The 27,758-nt window shown below is 43.4% G+C and overlaps 1 protein-coding gene across 2 annotated transcripts in view; it reads left to right on the plus strand.

The window, feature by feature from the left end:
• Positions 1–27,758, plus strand: part of LOC129811018 (FYVE and coiled-coil domain-containing protein 1-like) — a 67,276-nt gene that overhangs the window by 9,828 nt on the left and 29,690 nt on the right. The window contains exons 2-12 of one of the 2 annotated variants that reach the window (XM_055862115.1): positions 7,013–7,119; positions 8,429–8,535; positions 9,968–10,093; positions 11,286–11,392; positions 12,132–12,275; positions 12,409–12,502; positions 12,699–15,212; positions 15,429–15,521; positions 19,423–19,541; positions 24,496–24,663; positions 26,057–26,206. In XM_055862115.1, coding sequence (XP_055718090.1) covers positions 7,059–7,119; positions 8,429–8,535; positions 9,968–10,093; positions 11,286–11,392; positions 12,132–12,275; positions 12,409–12,502; positions 12,699–15,212; positions 15,429–15,521; positions 19,423–19,541; positions 24,496–24,663; positions 26,057–26,206 — 3,683 coding nt within the window. In that variant the 5' untranslated portion in view covers positions 7,013–7,058. Of the gene's footprint in view, positions 1–7,009; positions 7,120–8,428; positions 8,536–9,967; positions 10,094–11,285; positions 11,393–12,131; positions 12,276–12,408; positions 12,503–12,698; positions 15,213–15,428; positions 15,522–19,422; positions 19,542–24,495; positions 24,664–26,056; positions 26,207–27,758 lie in introns of both variants that reach the window. The other variant, XM_055862114.1, reaches the window with a different exon arrangement.

A 27,758-nucleotide genomic window follows, 5' to 3' on the forward strand; every position in this document is an offset into this window, starting at 1 on the left:
TGGGTGATGTTTTTTCTCACCTGAATGATCTGAATCTAGGATTACAGGGACTTTGCAACTATATTCAATGTGCGGGACAAAATTGAGGCTATGATTAAGAAGTTGGAGCTCTTCTCTGTCTGCATTAACCAGGACAACACACAGGTCTTTCCATCATTGTATGATTTTTTTGTGTGCAAATTAACTCAAGTTTACGGACAATTTAAAATGCGATATAGCGAGCTGGGTGAGCAATTACGCAGGTACTTTCCCGAAACGGACGACACAAACAACTGGATTCGTTATCCCTTTCATGCCCTGCCTCCAGTCCACTTATCGATATCTGAACAAGAGAGCCTCATCGAAATTGCAACAAGCGGTTCTGTGAAATTTGAATCAGAAGCCGCTGCCAGATTTCTGGATTGGGCTGCGCTCAGAGTATCCTGCCTTGGCAAATCACGCTGTTAAGACACTGATGCCCTTTGCAACTACGTACCTATGTGAGAGTGGATTCTCGGCCCTCACTAACATGAAAACTAAATACAGGCACAGACTGTGTTTTAAATTACTTAAGACTGACACTCTCTAATACAACCCAACATTGCAGAGTTATTTGCATCCTTTCAAGCACACCCTTCTCATTAACCTGTGGTGAGTTATTCACAATTTTTGATGAACAAATAAGGTTTTATATGTAAGATGGCTAAATAAAGAGCAAAATTATTGATTATTATTATATTATTATTTGTGCCCTGGTCCTATAAGATCTCTTTGTCACTTCCCACGAGCCGGGTTGTGACGACTCACACTCATTCTTATGTTTAATGAATGTATCGTATAGAGTGTGTGTGGCAGGCCTACAATGATGGCAAAAACAACATTTGAGAATGCTCTTACCCTGGTGCAAGACGGGGTACATAGCTGGAGGTTGAATGTTTGAAGGGGTACGGGACTATAACATGTTTGGGAACCACTGTAGACAATGTTTTGTGTGTTTAAAGTCCCAAGCCTTCCTGAAACTTCAGAACTCTTTTATTTTTTTATTTTACCGTTATTTTACCAGGTAAGTTGACTGAGAACACGTTCTCATTTGCAGCAACGACCTGGGGAATAGTTACAGGGGAGAGGAGGGGGATGAATGAGCCAATTGTAAACTGGGGATTATTAGGTGACCATGATGGTTTGAGGGCCAGATTGGGAATTTAGCCAGGACACCGGGGTTAACACCCCTACTCTTACGATAAGTGCCATGGGATCTTTAATGACCTCAGAGAGTCAGGACACCCGTTTAACGTCCCATCCGAAAGACGGCACCCTACACAGGGCAGTGTCCCCAATCACTGCCCTGGGGCATTGGGATATTTTTTAGTCCAGAGGAAAGAGTGCCTCCTACTGGCCCTCCAACACCACTTCCAGCAGCATCTGGTCTCCCATCCAGGGCCTGACCAGGACCAACCCTGCTTAGCTTCAGAAGCAAGCCAGTAGTGGTATGCAGGGTGGTATGCTGCTGGCTGACGAGTACTGGGGGGGCCATTGTCTGAGTAAAGGATGTCAGGTATCCCATAGCGTGCAAAGTGTGTCTTCAGTTTTCAAATGAATGTGTGTTCTCCAAATGGTCCACTTCCCAGAAGTTTAAGAGATGATCATCTGTGACCATGTAGTCTCTGTCGTTGAACTGGAACAGGTCGTTTCTCCCAGGGATACTTGGGTGCTTCGTGTGGGCTCAGCGTCTCTTTCTGCTGCTTCACACCCCATGCAGTGCAGGTGCTACATTGTTCCGTCTATGTTCTCAGCTGTGCATTCATGCCCGGCCAGTAGACACTCACGGGCTCTTCTTAGACATCCATCGATTCCTATGTGTGAGGAATGGATTCTCTGCATTTTCTCTGACCTGAGGGCAGCATGCACAACGACTCGCTCACCTCTGAAGATAACTATATTTTGCACACTCGGCTCATCTCTGTTGTGAAAATACATGGCTACTTCCAAGGGTACATGTTCTTTCACTTCAGGCCACCCTTGCAGGATCACATTTTTCAGTGTCTGGAGCTCCTGGTCCAGCTCAGTGGCTCTCTGGATGTGCTTTAGTCTCTGGCTTGACACAGGGAGGTAGTGTATCATATTGATTGATTCCACTTCGACCTCCACAGGACCTCTGTTTTCTTGTTCTGTTAGGTCGGCCAGCACCACATGTTTTCCAGGAAAGTATTGGAGACTGAACTCGTTGTTTTGGAGTCTCATGAGCATGCGTTGTAGTCTTTTTTTTGTTTGCTGAGGAGAGGCTTTGTCATGATGCTCTCTAGAGGCTTGTGATCTGACTGCATTTCCACAGTTCGTCCATATTTGATTTGGTGGAACCTTTCCATGCCAAACACCTCTGCTGGCGTATGCTATTGGTTGTCCTCCCTGCATCAAGGCTGCTTCCTAACCCCCTTTCTGAAGCATCACGTTGTAGTACAAGCTGCTCTGTTGGGTTGTAGTATTTCAGCACAGGGGTCTGTGCAATGGTATTCCTGATTTAGTTTACCATGCCCAGGAAGCGCTGCACATCCGTAGGCCTAGGCATCTGTTTGATGGATGTCACTTTTCCTGGGGCCACTTTCAACCCCTCTGATGTAAGCAGGTGGCCAATGTAGGGCACATCCTTCAGTCTGAGCTGCAGCTTCTCCAGATTCAGCTTGACATGCTTGACACGTGCTGGTCCCTGCACTCTCTGGTGTCTGCACACCTGCCTGCTGCCATTCCTGAGCAAGCTCTGTACTGGTGGTGCCCCGATCCCACAGCTGAATCAACTTTAGGAGACGGTCCTGGCGCTTGCTGGACTTTCTTGGGCGCCCTGAAGCCTTCTTCACAACAATTGAACCGCTCTCCTTGAAGTTCTTGATGATCAGATAAATGGCTGATTTAGGTGCAATCTTACTGGCTGCAATATCCTTGCCTGTGAAGCCCTTTTTGTACAAAGCAATGATGAATGCACGTGTTTCCTTGCAGGTAACCATGTTTGACAGAGGAAGAACAATGATTCCAAGCAGCACCCTCCTTTTGAAGCTTCCAGTCTGTTATTCGAACTCAATCAGCATGACAGAATGATCTCCAGCCTTGTCCTCATCAACACTCACACCTGTGTTAACGAGAGAATCACTGACATGATGTCAGCTGGTCCTTTTGTGGCAGGGCTGAAATGCAGTGGAAATGTTTTTGGGGGATTCAGGTCGTTTGCATGGCAAGAGGGACTTTGCAATTAATTGCAATTCATCTGATCACTCTTCATAATATTCTGGAGTATATGCAAATTGCCATCATACAAACTGAGGTAGCAGACTTTGTGAAAATTAATATTTGTGTAATTCTCAAAACTTTTGGCCACGACTGTACATGATACATTTCCAGGTCAGTGCTAAATTACAATCATCAGTCTATTTTTTCTCCAGAGGTTTCTGTGCATTTTCCAATGGCGATTTATTTGTAGATTGGAATGTTAGTTACTCATGAATCTGCTTGTGTCCAATAGCCAGTTAGCTTTTAGCATAGTCTCACTCACGATAGCGAGCTAGCGTTGACGTTAGGCTCAATGACTAGCTTGTAAATGCGGTACTTTTCCAAACTGCCGCCTGGGATGTATTCTTCATTTACGTCGATGAGATCCAGGTTCTTTTGAGTACCGCTGCCACCATGTTTCAATATGCTTTGTGTTGTAGTCACGACAGACAAAGATATAGTTAAGCAAACTTTACTATGCATGTTGTCAACCAGCACATCCAGTACATGAAGACGGTAAGTAACAATTGGTTTCCGTTTCCTGTGTAACATCAACTTGATTAACATCAATATTGCTACAGAGGCCACTGTGTTCTTGGGGACCTTCAATGCTGCAGACATTTTTTGGTACCCTTCCCCAGATCTGTGCCTCAACACAATCCTGTCTTGGAGCTCTACGGACAGTTCCTTCAACCTCATGGCTTGGTTTTTGCTCTGACAGGTGTGTGCCTTTCCAAATAATGTCCAATCAATTGAATTTACCACAGGTGGACTCCAATCACGGTGTAGAAACATCTCAAGGGTGATCAATGGAAACAGGATGCACCTGAGCTCAAATTCGAGTCTCATAGCAAAGGGTTTGAATTCTTATGTAAATATGGTATTTCTGTTTTTTATTTTTAATAAATTAGCAATAATTTCAAAAGCCATTTTCGCTCGGTCATTATGGGGTATTGGGTGTAGATTGATGAGGGAAACAATAATAATAATTTCATCCATTTTAGAATAAGGTTGTAACGTAACAACATTTGGGAAAAGGTAGGGGGTCTGAATACTTTCCGAATGCACCGTATATTGTCCCTTTTGTCTAATCACCATCACTATTATTATCATTATTATTGAGTATTTATTATAGTTTTGTTTACTGTTATTGTTGACGTGCTCTCACTTTGTTTTAGCAACAGTGGCTTTGTCATTCACGCTGAGAGAGAGAGGCTGTCACAGACACAGCTGACTGAATTGAGAAGTGTGATATTTTAGAAATATTTCATAGATATATTTTTAGCCTTTTTAGCCTGAAGGAACAGCTGCTGTGGTAAATCACTCTACCTCTATGCAACCAAGCAGCCAAGAACACCATGTACTTAAAGCGATGCTGAGTTTAATGTGGAGCTCATAGTAAAACTCACAAACTAAAAGTACATCTAATTCTTTCATTCTCAGTCCAACACTGAGCTCTCAGAAGCTTATGAGTTCAAACCACAAGTTGGGAAGCACAACATTGTCTCCAGCAATACCTTGAAATTGGTAATGAATGTGTGAATATACAGTACCAGTCAAAAGTTTGGACATCATCATTCAAAGGTTTTTCTTTATTTCTACTATTTTCTACATTGTAAAATAATAGTGAAAACAAAAACTATGAAATAACACATATGGAATCATGTTGTAACCCAAAAACTGTTCCAAAATCAAAATATATTTGAGATTCTTCAAAGTAGCCACCCTTTGCCTTGATGACAGCTTTGCACACTCTTGGCATTCTCTTAACCAGCTTCAACTGGAATGCTTTTCCAACAGTCTTGAAGGAAAGAAATTCCACAAATTAACTTTTAACAAAGCACACCTGTTAATTGAAATGCATTCCAGGTGACTACCTCATGAAGGGTTGAAAGAATGCCAAGCGTGTGCAAAGCTGTCATCAAGGCAAAGGTTAGCTGCTTTGAAGAATCTCAAATATAAAATATAATTTGATTTGAACACTTTTTGGGTTATTACATGATGCCGTATGTATTATTTCATAGTTTTGATGTCTTCACTAATATTCCACAATGTAGAAAATAGTAAAATAAAGAAAAACACAGTAATAAGCAGGTGTCCAAACTTTTGACTGGTACTGTATACACTACCGTTCAAAAGTTTGGGGTCACTTAGAAATGTCCTTGTTTTCCATGAAAACATACATGAAATGAGTTGCAAAATGAATAGGAAATATAGTCAAGACGTTGACAGGGTTATAAATAATGATGTTTAATTGAAATAACAAATCTGTCCTTCAAACTTTGCTTTCTTCAAATAATCCCATGCTTCCCGAAGCACCTCCCACAAGTTGGATTGGCTTGATGGGCACTTCTTACATACCATACGGTCAAGATGCTCCCACAACAGCTCAATAGGGTTGAGATCCGGTGACTGTGCTGGCCACTCCATTATAGACAGAATACCAGCTTACTGCTTCTTCCCTAAATAGTTATTGCATAGCTTGGAGCTGTGCTTTGGGTCATTGTCCTGTTGTAGGAGGATATTGGCTCCAATTAGGTGCCGTCCACAGGGTATGGCATGGCATTGCAAAATGGAGTGATAGCCTTCCTTCTTCAAGATCCCTTTTACCCTGTACAAATCACCCACTTTACCACCACCAAAGCACCCCCAGACCATCACATTACCTCCACCATGCTTGACAGATGGCATCAAGTACTCCTCCAGCATCTTTGCAATTTTTCTGCATCTCACGAATGTTCTTCTTTGTGATCCGAACACCTCAAACTTAGATTTGTCTGTCCATAACACTTTTTCCCAATTTCCTCTGTGTGTTCTTTTTCCCATCTTAATCTTTTATATTTATTGGCCAGTCTGAGATATTGATTTTTCTTTGCAACTCTGCCTAGAAGGCCAGCATCCCGGAGTCGCCTCTTCACTGTTGACGTTGAGACTGGAGTGTTGCAGGTACTATTTAATGAAGCTGCTAGTTCAGGACTTGTGAGGCGTCTGTTTCTCAAACTAGACACTCTAATGTACTTGTCCTCTTTCTCAGTTGTGCATCGGGTCATCCCACTCCTCTTTCTTTTCTGGTTAGATACAATTTGCGCTGTTCTGTGATGGGAGTAGTTCATAGCATTGTACGAGATCTTCAGTTTCTTGGCAATTTCTCAAATGGAATAGCTTTTATTTCTCCGAACAAGAATAGACTGACGAGTTTCAGAAGAAAGTTCTTTGTTTCTGGCCATTTTGAGCCTGTAATCAAACCCACAAATGCTGATGCTCCAGATACTCAACTAGTCTAAAGAAGGTCCGTTTTATTGCTTTAATCAGCACAACAGTTTTCAGCTCTGCTAACATAATTGCAAACGGGTTTTCTAATGCTCAATTAGCCTTTTAAAATGATAAACTTGGATTAGCTAACACAATGTGCCATTGGAACACAGGTATGATGGATAAAAAAATCTGCCGTTTCCAGCTACAATAGTCATTTACAACATTAACAATGTCCACCCAGTATTTCTGATCAATTTGATGTTATTTTAATCAACAAAAAATTTGCTTTTCTTTCAAAAACATCGAGATTTCTAAGTGACCCCAAACTTTTGAACGGTAGTATATATGTGTGTGTGCGTGTGTGCATGTTTGCATGCATGTGTGTGCGAGTGGGTGTGATAGAGTGAGTGACTGACAGACAGACTGTATGAAAGAGTGAAAGGGATGTAGTAAATGTGTGTGCGTACATACGTGCTTGACTTTTGTTTCTGACTGTCCCTCTGATTCTCTGATTCAGCAGACTGTATATGACCCGGTGAACTGGTTGCCGGGGAGCTAGTCTGACCATGGCTGCCGGTGTGGCTTTGGGGGAGAGCCAACTTCAGAGGATTATCAGAGATCTGCATGGTACGTTCCCATTGAGTGTGCGTGAGGCTGCGTGTGGTTGCTCGCGTCAATTTCTTTGTGACAACGAGTGCGTCCGGGCCTGTGTAAATGTGACAGGGGGAGACCGCCACTGTCGGCTGCCAGCGAGTGACAAAGAGGGAGAGAAATAGAGAAGGATCATGGAAGGGGTCAAGTGACAGAGGAGTTGCAGTGGCCTGGATGTGACTGGCTTGGCCTTGGCTATAAGCCAGACAGCATTTCTTTCCACACTTTGGTTGTCACCGCTCCTCATTGGGAGAATATCAAGGAGCCGACCCTCTCCCCCAGCCCCCTGGGGTGTGCTCCCTAGAGTGTGGCGGGGGCGACCCGAAAGGCCCTGTCAGCATGCAGCAGGAGAGAGGAGGTGCTCAGCCTCCCGCCCAGCGTCTTTCCATTTTTTTTTTTACGCTGGATGAGAGGCAGGTGGGTAATGTACTGAGCTGGGAGAGCTGGGATGTATGAGAAAGGTGGAAGGGGGCTGGAGAACGTCTTTGTGGAGGTAGAGATGAAAGGAGGATGTGGGGAGGGATTGGGGAGACATGCCAGGGTGGACATCCTGAGCTTTTGACTCCATCTGTTCTGACCTATCTATGACCTGGAAACCATTGAAATGTATCCAGGCCGCTGTGAGGATATTCCATCTGACTGTATGTGTGGTGCGTCTTGTATGTGTATCTGTGTGTCAGTGTGGGACCTCAGTTTGTTTGTCATTGAATGGTGGGATTGTTTTCTCTGAGCTGTAATAAGCACAGAAACCCTGCAATTTCTAGAACCTAACTAAAAATGCTCCACAGGTTGTTTTTTTGTTGTTGTTTTTTTAAACTTTATTTAACTAGGCAAGTCAGTTTAGAACAAATTCTTATTTACAATGACGGCCTAGGAACAGTGGGTTAACTGCCTTGTTCAGGGGCAGAACGACCTCGACCTTTTTACCTCGTCAGCTCAGGGATTTGATCCAGCAACCTTTCAGTTACTGGCCAAACGCTCTAACCACTAGGCTACCTGCCTCCCAAAAAGGTAGCAGGACTATCGGATTAGATGGGTTGACATTTTTTTGCATTTTGTTCAGGAGAAAGAGGCTACCAGGTCAGAGAAATCATATTAATGTGTTTCTCCCAGCAGGTAAAGGGCATGTAGCTACTGTAGTAGAAACTCTCTGTTTTTGTCAGTGGTGTCTGAATGTGGGGCATGCACGTGTATAGTCGATGTATATGCCTTTAAGTGTGTTTACATCCGTTTTTGTTCTGTGATGGACTCTCTCCTCTCTCTCTCCTTTCTCTCTGAACCACAGATGCTGTTGCTGAGCTCACTAAAGAGTACAGGGAGAATGGCGAGCCAATCACGGATGATAGTCCCAATCTGCACAAATTCTCCTACAAACTGGAGTACCTGCTGCAGGTGAGTCCTTGGGTGGTGGATCTTTCTTGATACACATGGGAAACTGTTGAGTGTGAAAAACCCAGCAGCATTGCAGTTCCTGGCGCACTCAAACCGGTGTGCCCGGCACCTTACTACCAAACCGGTGCGCCCGGCACCTTACTACCAAACCGGTGCGCCCGGCACCTTACTACCAAACCGGTGCGCCCGGCACCTTCCTACCAAACCCTGTTCAAAGGCACAGTTCACCTGAATGGCACACATACACAATCCATGTCTCAATTTTCTCAAGACTTAAAAATCCTTCTTTAACCTGTCTTCTCCCCTTCATCTACACTGACTGAAGCGGATTTAGCAGGTAACATCAATAAGTGAGCTTTCACCTGGATTTACCTGGTCAGTCTATGGCATGGAAGCACGTGTTCCTAATATTTAGTACTTTCTGAGTATAAATGTACACAGGAGTAATAGTGACCAGTAGCAGGATAAAATACATCGATACTAATGGTAAGGGCAATCAATAATCAATGTATAGTAGTGTAGTGGTTGTAATACATCTAGTCAATAGTAATTTTAGCAGCAGCGTAGGTGTGAGGGGGAGCAGTCGTTGTGAGACATTTAAATCTTATGGCCAGGGGATAGAAGCTGTTTAGGAGTCTGTTGGTCTGAGCCTTGATGCACCGGTACCATCTGCCCCGATTGGAACAAAGCCCTAGCACGCAATGACTACATCAAGATTGTGACTCTACAAACATGTTGGATGCATTTGCGGTTAGTTTTGATTTTGTTTCAGATTATTTCGTGCCCAATATAAATGAATGGTAAACAATGTATTTTGTCATTTTGGAGTCACTTATATTGTAAATAAGAATAGAATATGTTTCTAAACACTTCTACATGAATGTGGATACTACCATGATTACGGATAGTCCTGAATGAATCATGAATAATGATGAGTGAGAAAGTTACAGATGGGCAAAGATCATACCCCAAGCCATGCTAACCTTCCCTGTTATTGGTAATGGAGAGAGGTTAACATGTCTCTGGGGTGTAACCTTTGACCCTCTATAACTTTCTTACTCATCATTATTCACGATTCATTCAGGATTATCCGTAATCATGGTAGCATCCACATTCATGTTGATTTCTTGATTTTAGTTTGTTATTATTTGTGTACTTTTACATTTTACTGCACCGTTAGGAGCTAGTAACACAATAATGTTGCTACACCTATCTGCTAAACTGTGTACACATCCAATAAACTTTGATTTGATTTAGGGGTGGTTTCCCAGACACAGATTAAGTCTAGTCCTAGACTAAAAATCAAATCTGTGTCCAGAAGAATCCAAGTCAAATCAAGGCCTACCTGCTATGTTCACCAATATGGCATTGTTCACATCGCTATACAGTATGTCATGTAAGATTTGTTGCTAACACGTAATCTACACTTCAGTTTGACCAGAAGGAGAAGACAACATTTCTTGGCACCAGAAAAGACTACTGGGATTATTTCAGCGACTGTCTGGCCAAGATCAAAGGCGCCAACGATGGTATCCGCTTTGTCAAATCCATCCCAGAGGTATGGAGATCAGCCCTTTTAAAAGTCAATTATAAGGATTGTCAACTGTTATTACACAACGTTTAGTAGTAATTCATATATGTAATGTTGTATCTTCAGAGGTTTTTTGCCACCGTTTTATGGGTCCCAGCAAACACTGTCACCATTTCTGTTTAACCTCTATCTGAAGTTATGTATAATATTACAGTTTTGGGTCTTATTGTTTTTTTACCTAATGTGAAATAATGAAGGAACAAATAAACTTGATCTACAAATCATGTACCAAATCCACTCAGACACATATTTCACAACAGTGATTCAAGGGATTGAAAACGACCTGATCGCTAATACTCCTGACATTGCAACTGTCATGGATTGCTTAATTAACGTATATGCATTCAGTTCTCTGTCTCGCTGATAACTAGGTAACTGCCAAAATAAAGTAAACACTTGAGTAATTGAGCGATTTTAAAAAGTATATTGAAAGCAGGTTCTTCCACACAGGTGTGGTTCCTGATTTAATTAAGCAATTAACATCCCATCATGCGTAGCGTCATGTATAAAAATGCCCAGTTACCTATTTATTTTGCCTACCATGGCTAGAAGAAGAGATATCAGTGACTTTGAAAAAGGGGTCTCAAATGAGCATACGGGGTTAAAGTGTGTGTGTGTGTGACAGTCACCAGATCTCAACCCAATTGAAACTTTATGGGAGATTCTGTTTTCCACCACCGTCAACAAAACACTAAATTATGGAATTTATTGTGGAAGAATGGTGTCGCATCCCTCCAATAGAGTTCCAGACACTTGTGGAATCTATGCCAATTTGCATTTAAGCTGTTCTGGCTCGTGGTGGCCCAACACCCTATTAAGACACTTTATGTTGGTGTTTCCTTTATTTTGACAGTTACCTGTAGTAATAAGGACATGGGAGAATTTGGCATTCTGCTGGGTGGTGGACACTAGCCATGAAACACAAATACTCTTTGTAAGCAGGATCTACACAACAGATGTTGTTGAATATGGATGAATGATTATAAACCACTTTTGAGGAATTAAAATGTCTGACAAACGTTGATTTGAACTATCCTTTTAACGGACATGTTCAAGAAGCACATATGCTCATTTTAGGCCTCATTGGTGCTGCAGATGAACAGCTATCACATATTTGCTGTACAGCACTGTGAATATGTTATTTACTTTCCCCTTCCAGCTGAAGACATCTCTGGGGAAGGGCAGGGCTTTCATTCGCTATTCCCTGGTGCACCAACGACTAGCCGACACGCTGCAGCAGTGTCTCATGAACCAAAGGGTAACCAGGTAAAACTCAACCCGGCACAGGATTTACAGAGGTCATGGGTTAAAAACCCTGAGGCAAAGAGGGGTTCATCTCTCTTAATACGTTTCACACTTGGGAATGGCAAAGTGAGGAGAAAATCTCAAACCTGACACCACTTCTGGAACAGTTTTAGGGGTTGAACATGGATCCGTAGGGTCAAATTTGGGGAACATAATGATGTTTGGCTAAATTAAGGGACTGTTAAATGTTTTGGTTGAAGTGACAGTTCATTAGACATAGACTACTATTCTGAGATTTGGACTGATCTGACGGTAAGTTCATTGTTTCAAGTTAACATCATTTCCTTAAATTTCTCTTCCCTTGCGGGGTTTTACTTCTACAAACCCATTTCTCTGTTCCTCAGGTGAGTAAAGAGAGTGTGCCTGTACTATGGCACCAAAGGTTACTGGAAACAGTATCCAGTGGGTTTGAGGGGTTTATATGTTTTCAGATGCAGTCAAGATATATTGTAAAGATCTGCTTCTCGAAAAGTTGCTTCTCCCTTCGTAAAGAGTCGTGTCTGTATGCTCGATGTACTTGTGAAATGAATATGTGTGGTTACAAAAGGGATGTCCATTTTTCATATATGCACTGTACTTTTTGTGAGGGTCAAGGTAATTGAATATAACGAACAGGCTAAGTATATTAGTGAAGGTATTTCTATGTGAATGTGTGTGTTTCTCCTTTCATTCTATCAATATGCTTATCTTCTCTGTGCAGTGACTGGTACTATACTCGCAGCCCCTTGCTGAAGTCTCACCTCAGTGTTGACATCATAAGTCAACTGTATGAGCTCAACGAGGTCCAGTTTGATGTGGCCTCCAGGGGTCATGACCTTGACTCGTCTTGGCCCACCTTCGCAAGGTAACCGATCACCAAGACCGAGTGGTTTATAATACATCCCATTCTCCAGGTGCTGTGCATTGGATTGAGGAATTGACGTAGATTAAAACGATACTTGGTGACGTCACCTCATCACGTGTTTTCTGATCTCCAGGAGGACACTGGGCATGCCCAACTCACCTGGCCACATGTGGAAACCACCCAGTCGCAGCTCTAGCATCAACAGTCTGGCCAGCACCTACTCACAGGTACTGACACAGCCAGCCTTCCTCCTCAAAGCTTTTATTCTGCTGGCACTAATATGGTTATATTATGAACTGGTCATATCTTAACATATTGCTAGTCATATTGCTAAGGTTATACCATAATGAAAACCATAAAATTAGTGGTGTCATCTGCACTCAATCTAATACTCTCTTTCCCCAACCCCCTAAACCACCGCAGCAGGCTCATGAGTTCCTTGGCAGCCCTGACAATGGCCCAAGCATTCTGAGCGAGTTGAACGAGTTGTTGCCTTCCAGCGTAGAGGTGAGTATGTTGGACGAGCTCCGCCTGGAGCTGGACCAGTCAGAGCTGAAGCAGCGGGAGCTCCTAGACAGGGTACAGCAGATGTGGGAGGAGGGTGCTGAGCTCAGGAGTGTGGTGGTGGAGCTACAGAGGCAGCTGGACGTGTCGCTGACCGCCCAGGAGAAACAGCAGGGTATGCAAGGGACCCTGAAAGACCTGGAGGCACGGGAGGAGGCCTTGTCCTGCGAGCTGGAGTCCCTGAGGGCCGGGGAGAGGGCCAATGAGACCGAAAATTGCCACCTTCAGGAGAAGCTGGCAACCGCAGAGGTGAAGAACGTAGAACTAATGGCCAAACTGGATGGCGTGTTGGATGAGAAGGGCCAGCAGGTGACTAGCTACTTTGACTCAGCACAGAAGATCCATGAGCTACTGGACAGACTGAAGGAGGCTGAGAGGGGGAAGATAGAGGCTCTGGCAGAGGGAGAGGATAGGAGGAGACAGGCCGACAGGCTGGCAGATGAGCTAAGGGTCAAAGAGGTGGCAGAAATGAGGGATGAGGCCAAGCTCGAGTCGCTGTCAAAATCCATTGCAGAGGGGAACGCTAAGTTTGCGGAGTGTGCAGAGGAGCAGCGTAATGCCATTGACAAGCTCCAAGGGGCATTGACTTTGAGAGAGAAGGAGGTCAACAACCTGCAGAGGCAGCTGCAGGACTTCCAGAGTGTTCTGGAAGAGATGGAGAGACAAGCAGAGGAGGCCAGAAACAGAGCAGAGGAGGAGAAAGAGGAGATCCAGGAAAGCATAGGCAGTCTGAAAGAGGCCATGGAGGTGGAACTACTCTACCTGAAGGAGCAGTTGAAGAGCAGAGAGGCGGAGCTGCTCTCCAGCATACAGAGGCTTCAGCACCTGGAGGTCCAGAGCCATGGCCTGACAACGGAGAGGGACATCCTGAGCGCCAACCTCTCCAAGCTGGAATCCAGCATCAGGGAGCAGGCCAATAAAATCGAAGAGTACAAGACTCAGTGCACCAACCTGATGGAGCTCAATGGGAAGTTGCTTGACACAGTGAAGAGGAATGAGGAGCTGAAGAAGGAACTGGCAGAGAGCCAGGCAGCCCTGGAGGGCGAGGTGGCTGCTCTGAGGGCGTCTGACAAGCACCTGAGGGGCCAGCTGGACGACGCCAAGGTAACAGTGGATGAGAAGGACAGGAATTTGCGTGAGGAGAACCGGGCCTTGAACGAGAGTTTACAGAGGGCGTCCATGGCCGCCGCGGTCTCAGATGCCTCTACCAAACGGCTGGAGCAGGAGAACCAAGGCCTGAGGGAGGAGCAGGCTACGGTGAGGGCGGCGCTGAGCTCCATGCAGGAGGAACTGAAGTCCATCCACGGGCAGATCGGAGAGCTGGAGAAGAGCTTGGGGGCATCCCGCAGGAGCGAGGCCAGCCTGCAGGAGCAGCTCAAAGACAGGAAGGCCCAGCTAGAGAACAAGGAGAGGTGCTGTGCAGAGCTCCAGGCCAGGGTGGAGGTCCTGGAGGCCAGAGGAAGGGCACTGGAAAAGGCTAAGGCAGATGCAGAAAATGCCTGTGCCAAAAAGACAAAGCTGATAGAGAGGGTCACCACTGAGAAACAGACTGTGGAGAGAACACAGCTACAGAGAAGCTCTGCCCAGGCCAAGGAGAGCCAGGAGGTAGCCGCCAAGCTGACTATGGTGGAGGGCCAACTGGAAGTGAACATGAAAGAGGTGTCCAGGTTCCAGGCAGAAGTGATGGATTTGAGAGTGCAGCTGAAGACCTCTGGGGAGGACAGAATGAGGAGCCAGGCCCAGCTGGAGGTGATGGAGGCCCAGAAAGACGCACTCAGGACCCTAACAGAGCAGCTCAAAGCCCAGACCGAGGCACTTAACCAGAGGCACGTGGCCGAGCTCCTGCAGTGCAAAGAGAGGGAAGAGGCTCTGAGCAGGGAGCGTGACCAGGAGGCAGCCACCCGGTCCGAGTCGGCTGCCGCAGAGGCCTCCGCCAGGGGAGAGCTGGCTACGCTAAAGGCCCAAAATGAGAGGCTGGCCATGGAGAATGCTGAGATACGTGAAGGCCTCCACCGGGCCAATACAGAGATGGCAGAGCTTGGGATGACTATCTGTAGACTGACAGCAGAAAGGGAGGAGGCCAAGGAAGGCTGGGCGGGGGAGGCAGACAGGATAGGGGAACTGGAGGAGAGAACTTCCGGGGAGGTGGAGCGGCTGGAGGCCTCTATGGCTGCCATGCGCCAGGAGAACACCAGCCTAAGAGAGGAACTGAGGGTGACAGAGAACCTTCCGGGAGCCATGCTGGAGCTGCAGGACAAGCTGGAGAAGGCAGAGGGCCAGGTGAGGAGTCTCCAGGACTCCAGTCTGGAGGAGATGGAGGCGGTCAAGTTCCAGATGAGCTCCGAGAGCATGAATCATCAGAACCAGATCAAGGTGAGTTTGGCTGGAGTTCTGTCAAAAGCCTGTGACAGGGGGGAAATTATTGTGATTAATTAGACAATTAATTACTGTGTGTGAATCACAACACATTTACCTCTATTAAACAGTGTGCTTTTGCTGTGCAGGAGCTGCAGAATTCTCCTCACTTTCATGTTTTTGAATGACCGATTGGCACAATTTGAACACTTGCATGTTTTGCTCTCTATCCAGAGTCTGAAAGATGAGGTGGGGAAACTGAGGGTCCAGCTGCCTAAAGAGCAGGAGAAGGTGTCCAGTCTGCAGGCCAAAATATTTGAGATAGAGGTCTGTATTTTCACCTCTTTCATTATTCACATATGACAGAGAACATTATAATAGACACCAGAGGCTCTATTTTAACAACTCTAATGCAAGGGTAAATCTTAGCGCTGGCTGTAGCGTTATAGGTTGGGGGGGGGGGGTCCAAAATATTTTTTTGCTATTTTCACAACCAGAATTATGGGCGCAGAAGTTGGCGGTGGCGTGAAAGGGCTGGGTTTGGATGAATAAACAAGTTGTGTGTGTGTGTTGAGGATTCTCCCCTCTGGCCAGTCAGAACATGCTCCATGGCTAAATATGTGGTTGCTTCAAGTTGTGTATTTACGGTATTTTATGTATTGCGTTGCCATCAACTCCAATTAGAATGTTAGTCCGTTATAGCCTAGTTTGTTAAATTCACTAGGATATTAAATAGACCTAAAAAGACAGTGTATAATTTTATTCAAATTCTAATAGAAACGAAACAACAACTTCTTTTAAGTATGCTATGTCTAACTATAGTTACAGGCACCATAATTGCTCCCCAAGGGCGTATAATACAGACAAGGCAACTTAGACTATGGAAGGTTTTACACACATCCAAACTTTTCACTGGAGCTGGATAAAGATCCAATATAAAGAGACAGGGGGAATGTCCACTCACCGTTATACTGCTGGCAAATATAATGTTTATATAAACATCATGGAACCATCTTATGGATCATACTTGCACTCCTCCGGAAATAGCAGACGAAATTGCATCGCTTCCGAGCCATGTACGTTCTCACCATAAACCCATGGACGGTGAATCTTTCTAATAAGTTTGTTTTTTTATCAAATTAAACGTAAAACAATCAGTCCATTTTTTAAACCAACAATATTTCTAAATAGGATCGGGTTCGAAGCATGATATCATAAATCGCTTCTCTCGTTCCATGGCACTGTGTGCACACGTAGTCCTAAATGTCTTAACGCATAACATTCACACGTCTATATAAAAGGCTAGGCTCCTGTCAATTGTATTGTTACCTTCAGTACGAGTTAAGACACACCTGCTCATTCAAGGGTTTTCCTTTATTTTTACTATTTTCTACTTTGTAGAGTAATAGTAAAGACATCAAAACTATGACATAACATATATGGAATCATGTAGTAACTTAAAAGTGTTAAACAAATAAAAATATATTTGAGATTTGAGATTCTTCAAAGTAGCCACCCTTTGCCTTGATGACAGCTTTGCACACTCTTGGCATTCTCTCAACCAGCTTCACGAAGAAGGCTTTTCCAACAGTCTTGAAGGAGTTCCCACATATGCTGAGCACTTGTTGGCTGCTTTTCCTTCACTTTGCGGTCCAACTCATCCCAAACCATCTCAATTGGGTTTGTGGAGGTCAGGGGATTGTGGAGGCCAGGTCATCTGAAGGAGCACTACATCACTCTCCTTCTTAGTCAAATAACTCTTACACAGCCTGGAGTTGTGTTTTGGGTCATTGTCCTGTTGAAAAACAAATGATAGTCCCACTAAGCGCAAACCAGATGGGATGGCGTATCGCTGCAGAATGATGTGGTAGACATGCTGGTGGCTGCCTTGAATTCTAAATAAATCACAGACAGTGTCATCAGCAAAGTACCATCACACATCCTCCTCCATGCTTCACGGTGGGAACCACACAAGGTGAGATCATCCGTTCACCTACTCTGCGTCTGACAAAGACAGGGGTTAGAACCAAAAATCTCAAATTTGTACTCATCGGACCAAAGGACAGATTACCACCGGTTTTATGTCCATTGCTCGTGTTTCTTGGCCCAAGTAAGTCGCTTCTTGTTGTTGGTGTCCTTTAATAGTGGTTTCTTTGCAGCAGTTCGACCATGAAGGCCTCATTCACGCAGTCTCCTCTGAACAGTTGATGTTGAGATGTGTCTGTTACTTGAACTCCGTGAAGCATTTATTTGGGATGCAATCTGAGGTGCAGGTAACTCTAATGAACTTATCCTCTGCAGCAGAGGTAACTCTGGGACTTCCTTTCCTGTGGCGGTCCTCATGAGAGACAGTTTCATCATGTCGCTTGATGGTTTTGCAACTGCACTTGAAGAAACTTGAAAAGTTCTTGACATTTTCCGTATTGACTGACCTTCATGCCTTAAAGTAAAGATGGACTGTCGTTTCTCTTTGCTTATTTGAGCTGTTCTTGCCATAATATGGACTTGGTCTTTTACCAAATAGGGCTATCTTCTGTATACCACCCCTACCTTGTCACAACACAACTGATTGGCTCAAACGCATTAAGAATGAAAGAAATTCCACAAATTAACTTTTAATATGGCAGACCTGTTAATTTTAATGCATTCCAGGTGACTACCTCATGAAGCTGGTTGAGAGAATACCAAGATTGTGCAAAGCTGTCATCAAGGCAACGGGTGGCTACTTTGAAGAATCTAAAATATATTTAGATTTGTTTAACACTTTTGTTACTTCATGATTTCATATATGTTATTTTATAGTTCTGTTGTCTTCACTATTATTCTACAATGTAGAAAATAATAAAATAAAGAAAAACCTTGGAAGGAGTAGGTGTGTCCAAACTTTGACTGGTACTGTATGTGTGAGGCAGATTCTCCCCAAAATCTGCTTTGGCATTATAGGAGGACTGAATAGTTTGGAGGAGCATATCTTTTGTAATCGGACGAGGGTAGCTCTTTGAAAATGGGAATGGATAGCCTACTTGAACAAGAAAAATGCAGGTATGTGAATAATGAAATAGCATGAGGACAAAAACCTCAAATGTTTCAAAGCATTCTGTTGACCATTTAAAACCTCTTTATTCATAAGCTACTTTTAATATCGCAATGCTATTAAACCAGCCTTGATTAAGGGGATGGTAGACTATGCTTGTTTTTAAATTAAATCGTTTTTTATAAACACGATTCCCTGTCACAAAAGACGCATCTCTCCTTCCATGGACACTGTGCATCATGGCTGGATAGTCTGCGCTTCCTCTCTCAAAATCCATTCCATTATCAACTGCGTTACCGTTAAGATGTAGTTTTTGTGGGTCTTAAAACTTCCCATTAGTACTGCATGAAATTGTCACTTTTGTGCTTGTTTTTAAGGCAACATCTCAAATATTGACACCCCTCCCACCTCGGCGCAAGCGATCTGATGTTAGACAGGCGAATTGCCGAACCTGGCGTTAGGGCTGTAAAATGCCAGTGCTGCAGTTTTTACATGACGAAATTGCAAACTAACGTGCGTTTGACGTAGCGCCAGACGAAAAAATGAAACCACAGTCTTCAATCCCTTATCAAGATAGACCACTTTAGGATACACTGGCGCAGAACAACTGATTGGCTAAATGGCATGTCTGTTTAGCAGCTGACACTGAAATAGCTGAAAGAAAGAATCGGTAAGAGGAATGTGTGAAAGATCATATTGTGTGTAGAAGGAGAGAGTGGATGACGAAGCCAGTCGTGGCACATTCATCTTGTCTGCCCTGGCAAAAGTTTTTACGTTTTCATTAGAGAGGCATAGGAATGAATATGAGAAAGGGAAAAAGGGCAAAGGTATAAATACGAAAAGGGGGCAAGAGGAGCAGGGCTGCACACACCTGACTGGGTTAATGAATACCCCGAAGATTAGATTAGCTCAGTGTTCATAAACCGAGGATGATAGAACTGAGGGCAGGGTGGTGTGAATCTCCTTCCTCTCCCTGCATAGAGAGGATGTGACACGTTGAAATGAGTACTGTACTATAATACTTTGCTATGATAATTGAGTGATAATTGAGTGAAGGAGAGAGTTAATTTACAAAGCATCGCTCTTCTTAATCCTTTGTCTGTATTTAAAGGGATCAACAGTTAATCTGTTCACGAAAGCTTTTTGGTTCTTAAAAAAAAAAACGAGTGTATGTTATGATTATGTTTGGTGAAGGGGGTGAATGAGGAGTACTCACGGCTGATTGGAGAGAAGGATGCTCACGTCACAAAGTCGGAAGCCGCTATTCGTCAGAGTGAGGGAGAGATTCAGCGACTGAGCGACTCTGTCACCAGGTATGGCTATAACCCCCCTTCCATTTACCTCTAAAATACTGGCAGTGTTCATGTCATACAAAATAGTGACTAAAATATTAGTCAAACTCATGTTTTTTAATGGCAATTGACAAAACTATAACTGACTAAATAACCACAGAAAAACTATAACTGAACAAAATGATTTTACATTTCAGTTGACTAAAACGAAACGAGACAAAATTATCTCTGTGAATATAATCAGACTACTAAATGGACTGGATAAGTTTTTTTTTGAGAGGTTATGCTTTTCAATGATAATAAGTACAAGCTAACCAGTCACCATCAGCCTTCTACTTAGCTACCTTTTGCCTGGTTAAGAAACCCAAGCTGCTTTACAAAATAAAAAACAATAGCAGCATTGAGTTTAATAGTAAAACAAGTCTAGCTATGTTTTTCTCTCCCTTGAGCATAGAAAAGTAGGCAGTCTTTAAATTTGTAGTCTTGCTCAACCCTCCCACTTTCCTCACTGCATTTCATAGCCAGGTTATGTAGCCAACATGGCCAAGTCTCCCTCTTTTCCTGGTAGAAAACGGCTTGATTCTAGCCTTTACCGTTCAAAAGATATGACCCATTATACGTTTTTGATATCTATTGTGCGTTGGCGGCCTCCTCTTAAACCTCTTGGCGCATAGATCCCTTTAGCGGGATTATTTTCGTAAACATCCGCTGAATTGCAGAGCACCAAATTCGAAAAAAATTACTAAAAATATTTAATTTCATGAAATCAGAAGTGCAATATACCAAAACACAGCTTAGCTTGTTGTTAATCCGCCTGTCGTGTCAGCTTTTGAAAATATGCTTTACAGCGAAAGCAATCCAAGCGTTTGTGAGTTTATCGATCACTAGACAAAACATTACGAACAGCTAGCAGCAATGTAGATTGGTCAGAAAAGCAATAAAATGAATCGCTTACCTTTGATGATCTTCGGATGTTTGCACTTACGAGACTCCCAGTTACACAATAAATGTTCCTTTTGTTCGATAAAGATTATTTTTATATCCAAAAACCTCCATTTGGTTGGCGCGTTATGTTAAGAAATCCACATGCTCGAGCGGTCATGAAGGGCAGACACAAATTCCAAATAGTATCCGTAAAGTTCGTAGAAACATGTCAAATGTTTTTTATAATCAATCCTCATGTTGTTTTTAACATAAATAATCGTTAATATTTCAACTGGACGGTAAACTATTCAATACAAGAGATAAAGAAAATGTCAAGCTACCACTTTCGCGCGCAGGAACTAATCAAAGGACATCTGGCAGTCCACTGACGCGATTTGATAAATCTCGCAAATTTTTCAGAATAAAAGCATGAAACTATGTCTAAAGACTGTTCACAACCTGTGGAAGCCATTGGAAAAGGAATCTGGTTGATAACCCTTTAAATGGAGGAAAGGCAGGCAATGGAACAGGGATTTTTCAAAATACGAGGCACTTCCGGGTTGGAATTCCTCAGGTTTTCGCCTGCAAAATCAGTTCTGTTATACTCACAGACAATATTTTGACAGTTTTGGAAAGTTTAGAGTTTTCTATCCTAATCTGTCAATTAGATGCATATTCTAGCATCTGGGCCTGAGAAATAGGCAGCTTACATTGGGAATGTTATTTTTCCAAACATAAAAATACTGCCCTCTAGTTTCAAGAGGTTAATTTCATGAAGCATATCTTGGGCCATTCTAAAACTGGGTTACTTGCGGACCGGACCTTTAACCACTGGTTGACAACATTTTGTGACCGCCACAGCCCTAATAAGGTGACATGACTGAATGTAACCGATGTGAAATGGCTAGCTAGGTAGCGGTGGTGCGCGCTAGCAGCCTTTCAGTCGGTGACGTCACTTGATCTGAAACCTTGAAGTAGTGGTTCCCCTTGCTCTGCAAGGGCCGCGGCCTTTGTGGAGCGATGGGTAACGATGCTTCGCGCCCGGGTCGGGGCGAGGGGACGTAGTAAAGTTAAACTGTTACATTGATGCTGTTGACCCGGATCACTGGTTGCTGCGGAAAAGGAGTAGGTGGAAAGGGGGGTGAGTGTAACGGATGTGAATTGGCTAGCTAGTTAGCGGTGGTGCGCGCTAATAACCTTTCAATCGGTGATGTCACTTGCTCTGAGACCTTGAAGTAGTGGTTCCCCTTGCTCTGCAAGAGCCGCGGCTTGTGTGGAGCGATGGGTAACGATGCTTCGTGGGTGTCAGTTGTTGATGTGGCAGAGGGTCCCTGGTTCGCGCCCGGGTCGGGGCGAGGGGACGGACGTAAAGTTATACTGTTTTACATGAACAAAAATGACATGTTCAGTCATGTCACCTCGTTAGTAGGGCTGTGGCGGTCACAAAATGTTGTCAACCAGTGATTGTCAAGCAAATAACTGCCTGTCTCACGGTAATTGACCGTTAATTAACATTAACATGTTTAGCATCTCCTGGCGTTCACGCATAGCCACTGATGCAGACCTTTTGGAACATCTACATTTTAAAAAGTCTAATAAATCCATTTAATATAGTCTACACCAACGAGGAGCAAAGTACGGCCCGTGGGACGTATCCGGCCCGCCGGGCACTTCAAAATATATATATATTTTTTACCCCTTTTTTTTCTCCCAAAATTCGTGGTATCTAATTGGTAGTTACAGTCTTGTCCCATCGCTGCAACTTCCGTACGGACTTGGGAGAGGCGAAGCTCGAGATCAGTGCGTCCTCCGAAACACGACCCAGCCAAGCCGCACTGCTTCTTGACACAATGCCCTCTTAACCCGGAAGCTAGCCACACCAATATATCAGAGGAAACTCTACACCTGGCGAACGTATCAGCGTGCATGCGCCCGGCCCGCCACAGGAGTCGCTATAGAGCGTGATGGGACAAGGAAATCTCGGCCTGCCAAACCCTCCCCTAACGCGGACGACGCTGGGCCAATTGTCTGCCGCCGCATGGGTCTCCCAGTCACTGCCAGCTGTGACACAGCCCGGGATCGAACCCGGGTCTGTAGTGATGTCTCAAGCAGCGAGATGTAGTGTCTTAGACCACTTCGCCAAGCAATTCGTCCCCCCCAAAAATGTGTCCCTTCATTGAATTTCAAAATCCCGATGTGGCCCTTGAGCCAAAAAGTTTTCCCACCCCTGGACTACACCATCACAATAAATCCATTCTTTATTTTCGACAGGTCTAAAGAAACATGATATGAACAAAATGTAGTCTTATTTCAGAAGAACAGAATAGCATACTGAGTCCTTATGTTAGGCCCTGATATGGCTATACCATATGGCTGTGGGCTACACTAGGTCATTTAGCAGACGAGATTTGCATAGAATTCTGTGGCATAATTTTATTTTATTTCATAGCTTCATAAAATATAAAGGATATTTTCTCCAAATGATTTCAAAGAAAGTGAGCACATGCAGCTATTCTGTGGAGGGTTTAACAAATGAACTGGTCCTCCTAAATGCTTAATTTAGGGTTATTTATGCAACTTAAGTTGTGATACAAATGTAGGGCTATATGTTTTTATTTTTAATACATTCTAAGGCTGCATGACGGGACTCTAATGGTGATGTGAAAAAAAGTTGCATGAAAGGCATGAGCTCTGATTTCGTTTTTTGTTCAAGCTGCACACACTTCCATCAGTCTCTCATTCACAATTTGACAAGCACTTGATAATATTCTCACCAGACCTCGAATTTCCAAGTGGCATCTCCCTTGTGTGGCTGTAATGCCCCCTAAAGAAATCCATTAATTTTGAGGCGAAATTAATACAACCACTCCACAACAGATCAAAACGTTTAGCTTAAAATGTTGATAAACTATTAGGCTATCTCTTCACATTATCAGTGCAGCAATGCGCACACGGCAGAAGGCTATAAGCGCAAATGTTCCAAAATGCAATCAATTAGCGGGAAACCGCTGTTCCTGAAAATGATAGCAAATGCGATTATTATTATAAAGATGCCTTTTTATGGTGAAAAAAGGCATGCACTGTTTCTTGCCTTACTGCACAAGCTGGGAATCATTCACAAGTGATAATACATCATTCACAAATGATAGGCTAATATTGTCACCCATCAGACTATTCTTAATTTAATGTTGTCTTTACATATACTAAATAACATATACTGTATGTCTGTGGTACGTGTATGTACATGTGTGCCTGTGAGAGAGGGAGAGAACGTTGGAGAAAGCTGTAGCAGGCCTCACTCTCCATTGACTTGCATGGAATTTGCCTCTACTGTATAATCTACTCTAGAAGTGTATGAGTGGATTTCTTTAGATATAGTTTTAATATATATATTGGTCCTGACAATCTACAGTATATACCAAACATCATTACGATCTGATCATTTAAACATGTATTCACAGGACTTTAACCCCATGTGTCCAAAGACTAAATATAGTACAATATCAAAACTCACATCGTAGACAAACGACAATTAAAACATTTATTCAGATTTATCCATCAGCAAGCTCAGAGAACAAGTGTACTGAAGGAAATTGTTAATTTCCGTTATGGACATGAAGGGGTTAATGAGGCAATACAGCTGTGAAGTGACTAAAATGAAAAGGCATTTAATTGATTAAAATTGCCCACGGTTATCATAATTTTGACAATAACTAGACTCAATCATTATTCAAATAACAAAAATGTGACTTAATTCTTTTTTTTGTCAAAATTATTAAAGCTAGACTAAATCTGTGCCAAAATGAACACTGCCTACCGGTATACTATTATACCCCAAACAGAAAACAACCTCTCCATTTAGATTAACTAAGTAGTCCCTGTCTCTAAGAGATATATAGATATAGAGATAGATAGATAGATAGATAGAGTTGTCTTGTCCTATCTATCTATCTGAGTCAAAGATGATGCAGTCACAACTATGTAATCGTACACTCTCCCTCTTCCATTCTCTTAATCCCTTTCACTCCCTTCTAATCGCTCCCCCATTTAGTGCCGAGGAGGCTCTCTTGGCGGTCCAGGCGGCGCGTGAGGAGCTGAAGAAGAAATTGGAGCAGGCCGAGGTTGACAAGCATAGTCAATACCTCAGGACTACAGCAGAGATCGACGACCTCTACCGAACCAAGAGCACGCTGGAGGAGCGCCTCATCGAACTAATCAAGTACGCCCTAAGCCTTCCATCCTCCTCTGCACCTGCCCTGAGCCATGGGAGGAAAGAGAAAAAGTTACAGCTGTACCTTTTGATCTGTAGAGGGGAAGGAGCTTTGTTTAGGAACTTGAAAGGGTGTTGAGGACTTGTTTTCCCCCTTTGTTTGGGTGATCAAGATAGCATGTTATGTCTGGGTTCTGCCCTCTTAGCTGAGCCCTGGGGGACGTGTGTATTCTGAGGTTGCTCTCCCATAGGGAACACAGTTTGGGTCTTTGATATGCCATCTCACCACTGACAGTCTCATCTGACGAGAAGGAGGGAGGGAAAGGAAAGAGATGGATGGATGGGGAAAAAGGGTATAAAAAAAGTGACACAGAGGAGGGTGACAAAGAAATAAGTTGTTTGGAGACAGACAGAAACCAATTCGTAATTCCAAATCAACCGCGAGGCACTTCTGTAGGTGTAAAACGATTAGTTAGGTGTATCCAATATACAGCTAAAAGGGCAAGATGAAAGAACTACTGTACTGTATGGATTATACATATCCGATCCGTTGAACTCTACTGTACACAAAGTGCCTAGGATTAGTCGATTTGGAATTCAGAAAGTCTATGATATCAAGGAGAAAGAGTGAGAGGGGGATTTCAAGAGAGAGACGAATGAAGAGAAAGCAACAGCTCTCGTCTGCTTATGTTTTGGCAGTAATTGATGCTCTCTCTCTCTCTCTCTCTCTCTTTGTCTCAGCTATTCACATAGCTCTTATCCCCAGTAGGGGATAAAACACAATTCCAGCGCCCCTGGGGTGTCCTTAAACCACTTCAGTGCTTTTATTTCAATGCAATTCGCTTTATTGGCATGACGTAACAATGTACATATTGCCAAAGCTTGTTTTGGATATTTACAATAAAAAAATAAAAATGAGAATCAAAATTGTCAACGGGACAACAGTAACAACATTATTTACCGTCTTCATTTACGCTTTCACTTTTTCCTATTCCTTACTGCTCATTGGCAGAGAGATGTACTCCAGAACAGGGGGTCATTGGAAAGTGCATGTAGAATTAGATTAGGACAATATAAACAGAATAGCATGAGTAATGATTATGTCGTCCTCAAATACCCACAAACCATACAAATGTATGATTCACTCCTTACGAAGTAACCATGCCTGAAAGAAGCTAACTGAGCAGATAATTGCCATACTCTCACTCTCTGATGAACAGAGGGGAACAACCAGACCTGAATAACCATGTTATTTTTTGGCAGCAGGTCCTGCGCTCTAACCCCCCACCTGTGTATGTGTGTGTGTACCCGTGTGTGTTCGTGACCTTTTGGGTGCTTTGTACTTCGATGCTGGATCCAAACATTCAAAATGTATTCACAGTGTGTGTATGTGCTCCGGCAGGGACAAGGACATTCTGTGGCAGAAGTCCGATGCTCTGGAGTTTGAGCAGAAGCTGCGTGCAGAGGAACGCTGGTTGCAGGACAAGGAGGCCACCCACTGCCTGGGCTGCCAGGGCCATTTCACCTGGTGGCTGCGCCGACACCACTGCAGGTAGTCACTGAGAGGGCACTGACTCACCAAATGGCCATATTACGTCATGTTACGGGAACCGTAGACAAAGTGTTAATAGCTATTAGAGCGTCGGTGGCTTTAGAAATGGCTGACTTTCTTTTCTTATCGTGACTTCAACAGACTATGATCTGACTGTAATGATTGAAAACATTGTGATACACCTATACACCAGTGGAGGCTCCTCATAGGAGGAAGGGGAGGACCATCCTCCTCAGGGATTATACGTTTTTTTTTTTTAAACATTCAAAAAGTTATCCTTTTTAGATAAAACTATACTAAATATAATCACGTCACCAAATAATTGATTGATTAAAACATACTATTTTGCCAAAAAATGTCTACAGTAGCTTCAACAGCACTCTGGAGGGTAGCACCATGGTGTAGCCGGAGGACAACTAGCTTCCGTCCACCTCTGGGTACATTGACTTCAATACAAATCTCACCCCCTTCCATAGACTAACACAGTAATTATGACAACTTCCGGAGGATGTCCTCCAACCTATCAGAGCTCTTGCATCATGAACTGACATGTTGTCCACCCAATCAAACAATCAGAAAATGAATCTAGTACTGAAAGTATAAGATACAGCTAGCTAGCACTGCAGTTTGATTGGGTGGACAAATAAATTCCTTCCAAAATGAAGGACAAGCATGAGAGAGAGAGAGATTACATTTTTTTACTTTCAGTTTCACTTAGCTAGGAAATGCAGCTAGCTACTTTACCCTACTCAAACAGAGGGATGCTATGTTAGCTAGCTGGCTATGACTAACCAACACAACACTGGAACTCTTCCAAGTCAAGGTAAGCTTTTGGTTTTACAAATGTATTCCCACTGTAGCCTGCCGGTGTAAGTACTAAACTGCTTACTGACTGTACACTGTAACGTTATTAGTTATGTTGACTATGACGTTACTTTAGCTAATATGGTGACAACGATGTAGGCTGTGTGTAGCAGTTTGTCTTTGAAAGTTTTTTTTGCCTGGTCACATACTGCTAATGTGTTGTGCATTAATGTCCACAAGCGACGAAGGGAAAATATGAGAGGAGGAGAGGACATAGATGCGAGAAGGAATAAAACGTGGCTGTAATGAAAGTGAACTGTATTTACGTGTGATCAGGGGTGTATTCATTCCACTGATTTTAAACAGGATAAACATACCTGAATTTGTCCAATAGAAACTCTCGTTTGCAACTATTGGACTAATTATCACACCCTATATCAGCTAGATGCAGGCAAGAGTGTGCAAGGCGGTATTGAATGTGTCACTGTCTGTCCATGTGTCACTGTCTGTCACCTCAAATTCTTCTCTCGACCTGTGTGAACCTACATTGTAAACTTTCATTCATAGGCTATGTTGTAGCAACCTCATGATGGGTATAGAGAAAATTAGAGTATCATGTAATAGCCTAAACCTATCACTGTGAATGGAATATGAATGACAGTCATCCAATATGCTGTACTAGAATTAAGGCCATGCTGATACATTTTTTTGTCCTCCCTCATCTTAAACGTCACTGACCGCCACTGTT

Source organism: Salvelinus fontinalis, chromosome 14, assembly GCF_029448725.1.
Source record: "Salvelinus fontinalis isolate EN_2023a chromosome 14, ASM2944872v1, whole genome shotgun sequence".
Taxonomy (NCBI): domain Eukaryota; kingdom Metazoa; phylum Chordata; class Actinopteri; order Salmoniformes; family Salmonidae; genus Salvelinus; species Salvelinus fontinalis.